Below are 10,451 nucleotides of genomic sequence, written 5' to 3'. Positions count from 1 at the left end.
ATCAATAATAATACTTAAATTTATGATGCAGATTCGAAATGCAATTTTACTTTAATCCTTTTAGAAGCAATTTTAATAACCGCAAAACCGCCTGTATCCTAGAAGTCTGTACCATCGCACGTAAACCATAACACAAACGAAGCAAATCGTTACGATACAAACTCTACACAACTTTGATTATGACTTTACCTCTTTTTTGTGTATGCTTACAAAACTGAGTGTAAAACCTTATTGTACAGAGTGTAAAACCGTATTGTATAAAGTATAAAACCGTACTGTATAGACTGTAAAACCGTATTATATAGAACGTTTGCAGAGCAATACACCAGAAGCACGTTGTTAGCCAGCTCGTTTTTGAATAGATCTCTCAAGTTCGTACGCCTGGCCTTGTCTGAACAACCGTTTTCAGTGGAGTGTGTTGTTTTTACCTATAGCTCTGTGTGTACATAATCAATACTTACCAAAAGATAACTGATATTTTTTATTATCTCCTTGCAGTTAGCATGGAGAAGGAATTCATTATTGTTTTAAATACTTAGGACACGAGCCTCAAAAGATGCGCATTAAAAGTTTACGCTTTAATTAGTTGGTTACTAAGGTCCAATTTTTTGGACCTGTTGCAGTAGTGCTTCATAACCTAATCGCGATACCCCACCCCATTCGAATCAGCTTTACAGACTTCAGCTGACTTGAAAAATGTGTGATATGGATTTTAACGTAGCTTTTTAAAAAATTTCAGTCATGTCGATTCGATTTCTTTAGTGTGGCATTTCATTGTGATGTCTAGCACTAGGGCATCATGCCGCAGACATGTAGCATGATGTCCCACCCAGTTACGTTATCCTGACACCAGGCCAACAAGTCCTAACACTAACCTCTCAATGCTGAACGCCTACCGAGACAGCTGTTAGTACCATTTTTATAAGTCTTTGGTATGACTCTGCCGGGGTTCGAACCCGTGACCTCCCATATCTGAACTTTCTGTCACTAATAAGCCCCTTATTGAAGATATTCTTCAAGATCACATCAAATGTCATGAAGCAACATTTTCTCAGATGGATCTCTCTCTCTCTCTCTCTCTCTCTCAGTATACACCAGACAGAAAGGAAAGTGCTATCCCTGGATTCTATAGAACAACGGTTGATAATAGTAGGCAGAATACATATTTTAATACAAATAATGCTATCATACAGGTTAGAGGATTTTTAATTCGTTCTCTACGGAGATTCAAACCCAGGTCCATGGGTAAACGGCACCCATCGCCTTGCCTGCACACACGAGCCCATATTCTCACACGACTAAGCACACATCACCAAACAATGATGTTACTAAATCGGTGTTATATGCACTTTTGTGTAGCAGACACACTCGCATGACGACCCAGTAAATAATTCTCTTGTATCTACACAGTCATTCCGGATTCCTATGAAAGAAATCAAGGTATATAGAATTAATTATATTGAATTATAAATATACACCCGACAGAATGGAAAGTGCTATCCCTGGATTCTATGGAAGAATGCTTGATTAAATTAAGCAGAATTAATTTTTTAAAACAAATACTACTATCATACAGGCTAGAGAATTTTTAATTCGTACTCTACGGAGATTCTCTAACCTTTATGATAGTAATATATATATATATATATATATATATATATATATATATATATATATATATATATATATATATATATATATATATATATATATATATATATATATATACATACATACATTTGTGTATCGATAATAACACGCCCCTACATGACTGCGCTTTAAACCCATTCAGACCAATGAGTAATATCATTTTCAAATTTATTTCATTTTAACCCTGAGTAGCTTTGTAAATAACTGTTCTTAACGACAGATAACAACGAGTTATCGAGTCGAGGCTCGTTATGTGTATTGTGAGACGGGTTACCTGTGTATGATTTTATCGATCGATCTGATTACTGAATACACAATGCCGACTAATTTATGCCTACAGAGCCTACCTATCAACTTTACTACCCATCTATAAATCCCCGAACTGCAACATACGTCGGATGTACCTGCCTGTTATTCTGTGTACCTGTTGGATTGCGTACACCTCTACTGATTTGGCGAGTTTTGAAAGAAAGACTTTCTCCTGTATCGAGCTGAGGAAAAGACAGCCATGACCGTCAGACATAGAGACGTAAAAGATGTTTCTCGCCTAGTCACGAAGAAACTGTAAGTAGAAATATTTCTTAAGGAGGTAATGCTACGTGCTGACCATTCCCGTTAATCGCATCAGGCAATCTGCCAATAGTTCTTGTAGGAGATACGTGGTCCTCCGCAAAGGACAATTAAAATGGAATGCTTCACAGATATTCTAAGGGAGGGGTAAATTCTAAGCATAAATAATAAACCAAGTTTAAACTCGTGACTATATGTTCATATGCAGGGTGAAATACGTAAATATATAGTTTTAAAAAAGCCGTCGTATGACCTACTTTTGACGATTGTACAAAAGCGACTATTTGAATCGTGCCGCAATCACTTTTACAAATATGGACGATTTTAAAAGTTGTTCAATGTATATTTTTAAGTTTCAAACTAATTTAAATCTGTACATACTAGTATATACTTTCCTTGTAATATGTACTTAAGAAAGTATATAGAGGTATATGTGTCTACTGTGTACAATGACAGTTGATTAAGAAAGTCGACTTCATCATTTTACATCATTGTGCGGTTATTGGACAAAATGCAAGTTAATAACCAAGTATATATTATTGTAACATTCATTTTTTAAAATAATTTCTTGATCAAGTGGCAGGTAAAATGAGCAAGCACTGGTGTGAAATGTAGAAAATTAAAGGAGAATCCAGTATTATTAGTATTGAATGTATATCACACCGTCTTCACGACAAAATCAAACACGTATCAGGCAATTTTTAAGCAATTTTTCTTCCTTTCCGTTCTAAAAATTAAAAAGATATTAATTAAAATATTCTAACGATGAAAATATTGTGTCACTAATATAATAGTGATTTTTTTCTCTCCATACGCGGCACTTCTAGTTACATGTTATGAACTAATTTAATGTTTTATCGTTACTCTTTTTTCTCTGAAGCATAAGAAACTGTACGTTCACTTATCTGTCTGTCGATTCAACAGTATCTTTCCTGTATGGAAACTGGGTAGAGTACTTGACCATATGGTAGCTATTTGCCATTGGTGTCTAGCATATAGTAAATATGGACAAGCTGAGTGTGACGCATGATAACTATGTTCCAATTAGATGTGACATTTGGTAACTATGTGCCAGTGGGGTGTGAAATATGGTAATTATGTGCCGGGGGTGTGTGACTTATAGTAACACTGTGCCAGTGAGGTATGAGAATTAGCCTAAAGACTGGTTCGAAAGATGAATTCAACTAAAGTTTCAATTTCATTTACATTTTTTAGTGTTTTGGACCAAACTTATATACTAATTATGTACTAATACTACGTGTAACGCATTGTGTTTTGGTTTCTGGGTGGGGGTGGCGAGCATATGAGTTAAGCAGAACGTCTAGAACAGGTGTCAACAACCTATAGCACACGTGCCAACAATGGCACACCAGACTCTTTGGAATGGTATGTGGTACGAGTCGTAGTTTTGTATCGTATGCGCTAAAACGACTGAGCGGACATGACACGTCAGTTCTAACAGGTACGTATGTCTGGTCTTAAAATATGATGCTGTTTCAAAATATGTAATATGTGAAAAACGTGGGATTATCATAAACAACTCATTGATGTTGTTCCAGTTGTAGATTTTCTATTTTTAAATTTAAGGATTTCTCCCAAATGATGAGTAAAGTGCAGTAGTTTGTGAACTATGCGATAAAAGTTGTCGAGAACATGGAATTGTTATAAAGCCGACCATATCAACTGAGTCTTCATGTAGTGTGCACTAAGGGAAGCCGAAAATATTCATTCACTTTCACGAGGCAGAAAACTTTCTTCCAAACTGGTTTACAGTGTTACAGCATGCAAATCATGTAAAACCTAGTATTACGTCATTAAAACGTACCGTGTTATGGTATGAAATTGTACAGTGTTACAACATGCGAAACGTATTAAAAAAAAAAAACGTACCAGGCATGGACATCTTAAAACTCGAGTTTAGGCTTGGGATTTTGTTTCAAGCAATCACAAATTACGTTACTTTTGAAATGTCGTTTTCATCTGGCTGATAATTTAAATTAATTTTTAAATTCAATTTATGGTTTGAAGTTTACATACCCATCAAGACTGAGCAGTAGCCTTAGAGACAATCAAACACAGTCGTTTGGTCAGTCTAGCGCCCTTTGGTATGAGGCACCGTAGCGGACAAAGCTGGTCCATTGAAAAAGTTGAAGTTGAAATTTCAACGTCGTATGTCGAGAAATCCAATATCACGTGTTGGATCAAATTGCATGTCCTTAAAGTTCCATTTTCTCGATCGAGAGTTTAGATTTTATATGTTTAATTATACAGTAGTGGTTTAATGATCTATCTCCTATGTCGACGTTTTACAGTGTATATTTTGAATTACACAGCGGTGGTTGAAATTTCAAATCATATGTCGAGAATCCCTGATTCACACGTTGAATGTAACTGTTTGTGATGAAAGTTCCATTTCATATGGCGAGTATTTAGATTTGATCTGTTGAATTTTACAGCAACGAGAAGCAGCATCCTTGTTTAAAAATAACGCGGTCCATTCACGAGAGCGACCTCTAGCGAAGAAATTCATAGTAATTCTCGACCTGTGAATGGTGACTTTCAAACTGTAAATGCATGAAATGTAATGGCGCCTCATAATTGAATATACGAATGATGTGTCTTAATACTCGATATTATTTTGAATTGTTAAAGTGGACATTGTGTAACGTTACTTTTAACACCAACCCATCATTTCACCTTATAAAAACAGCAGTTCTGACAAAGCACAATAAAATGTCCAGCCACCGTTGTGTAATTCAACAGATACAATCTAAAAACTCAACATACGAAATGGAACTTTCAACACAATCAATATGATTCAACATGTTAAATTGAAACTCTCGAAATATGACATCAAAATTTCAACAACCGCCGTGTAATTCAGAAGATACAATCTTAAAACGCGACACTGGACAACGAATTTTCAACTAGCGCTGTGTAATTCAGCAGATGAAATCTAAATACTCAACATATGAAATGGAACTTTCAACATAAATTCTTTGAACCAATACGTGAATTGGGAATTCTCAATATATACCATTGAAATTTCAACCACCGTACTTCAAACGACAAAATCTAAAACCTCCACATAGAAAAGATAAATTTCAACCACCACTGTTTAATTCAACAGATACAATCTAAAATCTCGACCTAGATAATGGAACTTTAAGGACATGCAGTTTGATCCAACACGTGATATTGGACTACTCGACATACGACATTGAAATTTCAACTGCAGCTTTCACATGAACCAGCTTTTGTCCGTTACGGCGCCTCATACTTTGGACTCTTTTTCTATCTTACTTTTAGACGCCCGTCAAATCAAATCATGATTTTTATACCAGCTATATATGCATCCGGTCACTTGCAGTGCCGTTGTCGACAATCTGGCCGTCTAAATGAATGATTCCTAATAGGAAATGCAGCCCTGTCCTCGTGTATAAACGTCAATTCGACAAGACTTTCGGGCAGGGGAGTGGAAGTGGGCGAGGGATACCAAGATAACGAAAGGCAATATGCTTTTGGCTGGTCGGTAGCATAATGTATTTGTCCATTCATTACTAAGTCTTCGCCTTATATTGGGAATGAATTAGGTAGTAAGACCGGATTACCGATAAGGTTCGTTTTAATGGGTTGTAATATAATCCAAAGATGCATTCTACAGGTCAAGGGGTATGAGTGTGGCCATCGAGTTCAACGATGAATGGTTCATTTAATGCGGCTTGTCTAATTTTGAACAAACCTCGGCACAATAATATTGAATCGAATAATCTTTATTTAGGCCTTCGCTTTGAAGTTCAAATTCTTAGTCGGAAATACACGAGTAGATTTGCTTTTTAAGATGTCGTATAAATCATAACAGCCGGTTGTTACATGCAACACCTCTAACGATAGTCATCTTTCATCATTTCGATTAGGCAAATGTCTGATCTTCAGTTTCATTTTCCTCCATATATTTTGTATCCGTTTAACAGAGACCCCGACAAATTGCCAAAACTGCTAAACTCTCGCTGACTAGAACCATGACATCGGAACCGCTCCGGTGGCCTCATGGTTAGAGCGTCCGACTCGAATACATGAGGTTGCGGGTTCGAACCCCGGCCGAGTCATACCAAAGATACAACAATGGTACTTAAAGATGCCTCGCTAGGCGCTCAGCATTAAGAGGTTAGTGTTAGGACTGGTCGGCCTGGTGTCAGGATGATGTGACTGGGGTGGGACATTATGCTACGTGTCTGCGGCATAATGCCCAAGTGCAAGACCTCACTATAAACTGTCACACTGCAGACATCGTAGCGATATGACTGAAAAACTGTTAAAACAACTTCAAAAATCCAAATCACACACACACGTGCGCGCGCGCAAACACACACACACACCATGGCTGCACGAGGGAAGGGTTGAGAGAGGCATTTTCTCCCGGCCGTCAGGCGAAGTGGGTGCCGTTCTTTCGGTTTTTGTTTTATTTTGTTTTTTTTTTTCGGTTTTGTTTTTTGTTTTATTTTTTGTAGCTGACATTTTTATAGTAATTTACCCTCATTGTACTCTAACGGGGTTAATTCTTCACAAAACTTATATTCATTAGGAGGGATGGATATCGACAACTGACATAAAGACTGTTTTCTGTAGGAAAGTAGAAGCGCGCTAAAGAACATTGCCCCCAGGCATCTCGAACCCTCGCTACACCGCTGAATGGAACTCTGCGTATGCCAATATTCTTACGCAATAGCTGTTTTTACTGGTTTAACATGTGACTAGAGGTCCACAGAGACATGTAACTGAGCCCACTTTGAAAACTGATATGCAAATTAGGCCCCCAGCCATTGTTTAAACACTTCAAACTATGATCTGAACATCGCTCGGCGGAAATCGCCAGGTCGTGAAATTACATGGGAATACATCACACATGGTACAACAGCGAAGGACGAGCATGTTTCGATTGTGACTGTTTTTTGTGTTGCCATATTTTTCGATGTGAACAAAAGTAGTTCAGAATATAACTCTCAATGGCCACGAATAACACCCGAGTTTTCTTTGTTGACTTGACGGAAAAGGCCGAAAATGTTCGGATTACTGAGATCAAACGACTAATAGTTACATAGTTAAAATCATGGCTTAGAAACGCGTAAAATTCAGGAGTTTCAGTGGACTTGGTTCCCTGGGTCTCCATCCAGGCTTTCCAGCCTTCAGATCCCTTGACTATTTGTGTAAGCCCCCACCCCCAATCAGTGCCATCATTGGGGGGGGGGGGGTGTCACCGAGTACTCAATTTGTCAACCCATGGACCCCCTTCCTGCACAAAAATTCAAAAATTTGATAGACAGTCATTTTGGTGTCACCCCCTCTGATGGTGTCACCCGGTGAGGTCCGAACCCGTGCACCCCGCTAGTGACGCCACTGTCCGCCCTACCTACAACATAGTCCTGGAATCACTTACGATTGCCACTCGGAAGAGATTTTTCGACGGTTAAATATGGTATTTTGATATAGGTTATTGTCTCATTCTTGGTCCGAAGTAAAATGTAGAAAATCACTCTAAATTGTGTCAATAGACATTCGGATCCTTTCAGTATATCTTGGTATAGTTTCCTTTGTTAACAATTTGTCTTTGACAAAGTTCTACAACCTGAAATCAAATGTTGCTGAAATTATCCCAAACTCTATGTTGTTGCCTTTGTTTATTGGGGTGAGGTGGGGTGGATGAAGTGAAAAAAACTAATCAAATATAAGTGACATCATTACATTCTAATGCGTGTAGAAAATAACAGTGTAAGTTTCATTCCTATGCTATATATATCAAAGGAATAAGTGGTTTGAAAAAGAATGCTATTTATTAGTGAGAAAAACTTCCAATCAGTACAGTGGTTTTAAATGTCTCAGATGTTTATGATAACTAGAAAACAAAAGAAATAATAAAATGCATCAGTAGATTTATATATTATTTACAGATGTAAAAAAAATACTTGCATAATCCATTTAAATAGAATGGTGTACAGACCAGATACTTACTGTACGACAACGTGTTAAGTGGCTCGAAGCTCTGTTGCCATGACAGAGATATTTGGTGAAGCGGAGAAGGAGAGGTATGTCCCTCTGTAATTCTGATCCCTGGTTGCACACAAACAATTTCTGGACGTCAGACGTACTCATATATATGCTGTTTGTGTGTTTTTTCGTAGGTATTTGTTATATAATTTACGTATTTATTAATTAATCATACGAGAATACTAATCAGACAGATTTGTTGCGTGTACCAGGGTACTTGGTAAGACTATCAAACCATTGGGCTCTTTCTTTGTTCTTCATCATACGTTTACAAACAATACACCACACATGACTCTTATATAAATATGTTTACAGAATATTATCGTGTTTCCACGCGAGGACACGAAGTTCCATTTCAGTATTATCGTGTTACCGCAGGAGGACACGAAATTCTTTTTCAAACCTTTCAAACAATAAGTAGTATTACAAATTGTAAAATAAATTGATCATGCCAGTTTGAATTGAAACAGGCATAAAAGGTTAGTTTTATATTACAGCATTCTTCATAACGTCTGTCCATATAGTAGACATTTTAACCCCAGCTTTATTCCAGCTCAAATACAAATAATATTTTATGGTTTTATTCTTTCTCTAGAGTATCAGATTTAAGCTGAGCCATCAATTCATTCTAAAGTCAAATTCAGAGAATAAATACGACGGTTATGATATATACCAGAGTATTCCAAATCGCTAAAAAAAAAATTGCAAAAACAAATTATTGATTTGCGCAAACCATATTCCCAAACTTCACAAGTTCCGTTGTTTTCTCAAAGCCGATCACTTCTATTTAGACATTTTGGGATTGCAAACTACAAGTAAGATTTACTTACCTCCACTGTTGAAGAGTTTACCATGTACACGTCCAAAAATGAAGATTTTCAACGGAAATGCTCCAATAAGCATCGGCAATTTTATGCTTCACAAAAACAAATATTAAAACACGTTTTTGAAAGAACTGTGCTTAGTTTGAATTAGCTCAAAGCAGTGTGCTAGACTGACTTCAGAAAGTCATGAAAATTAACAAAGTAATGGAGCCACGTATTTGGAACTAATTTGTTGCTCTTAACATACAGACGCGACCTCGGAGTTGGTCGGCGTAGGGATAATATACAAAATTGGATAGCAAATCACCAGATAGCAGAGTCACTGATTTAGCGACTGATTGTTTGGTTATGATTGGGTATTAGAAAATAAATATGGTTCGGGATGCACTCTCTAGGCACGTTCGTACTTGGATGTGAGGTGCATGGTAAAATTAGAGACGGTAACTTCGGAAATATTTTATATCTGACTTCTTGGATTTTTAACGTAGCATTAACAAATTTTTTCAGTCATTTCACTACGATGTATGCAGTGTGGCAGTTTATAGTGATGTATAGCATTGGGGCATGATGCCGCAGACATGCAGCATGATGTCCCATCCAGCTACATTATCCTGACACCAGGCTGACCAGTCCTAAACACTCACCGCTTAATGTTGAGCGCCAAGCGAGGCAGCTGTTAGTACCTATTTTATAAGTCATTAGTATGACTCGGCTGGGGTTCGAATCGTGGCCTCCCGCATCCGAGGCGGACGCTCTAACCACTAGGCCACCGGAGTGGTTTGAACAAGGTTATAATCGCTATATAATTTTTCTGACGGTATTAAAAACGGAAAGTCGATCAATTGATGATCGATTAATCGATAAGAAGAGAGTAAATCAATCAAGGATGCATTCGTACATAAGACTGTTAATCAATATTTTCATGTACACCTGTGTATCGGAGTTTATTATCAGACACTATCATTGCAGACGATGTAAATGTAGTTCTAGTATTACCCGTGAGGGGATTGATTCTCTTTCACTGAAACGGTCGATGCAGCCCAGTGATTTAGCTGGTGCATACCTTAGTTGTACAGAAAGAATAACGTGAAAGAAGACCTAATTGCAACTGCTAATTGGATCTTCAGAGAAGAAAAACAAGAACACATTAAACAGACCTGTACGAAAATGAACGGAGGCCCGGTAATGGGGCTAAATTTGAGAATATACGAAAATCGATCACTATATGCACTATATGAATCTTGCTTACGACTACGACAGAAACTCAAGACCCTTATACATGCAATGTAGACAAAATCAGTTTTGAAGGAAGAAGCTACTCGAAGGGAATTATGGATTCGAATTAGTTGCATGAATCCCCTT

At 37.4% G+C, this 10,451-nt stretch overlaps 1 protein-coding gene across 1 annotated transcript in view; it reads left to right on the top strand.

Moving 5' to 3' along the window:
- Positions 1-1,982: 1,982 nt before the first annotated feature.
- LOC149779457 (uncharacterized) overlaps positions 1,983-10,451 on the top strand; it is a 56,682-nt gene continuing 48,213 nt past the window's right edge. The window contains exon 1 of the mRNA XM_089940135.1: positions 1,983-2,214. Within this exon, the coding sequence (XP_089796261.1) occupies positions 2,159-2,214 (56 nt within the window). The 5' untranslated portion in view covers positions 1,983-2,158. The remainder of the gene's footprint in view (positions 2,215-10,451) is intronic.

Source organism: Sinohyriopsis cumingii, chromosome 17 (genome assembly GCF_028554795.1).
Source record: "Sinohyriopsis cumingii isolate HCF-2022 chromosome 17, ASM2855479v2, whole genome shotgun sequence".
Taxonomy (NCBI): Eukaryota; Metazoa; Mollusca; class Bivalvia; order Unionida; family Unionidae; genus Sinohyriopsis; species Sinohyriopsis cumingii.
Note: the sequence above shows the minus strand (reverse complement) of the source record. Positions and strands in the feature narration are given on the sequence as shown.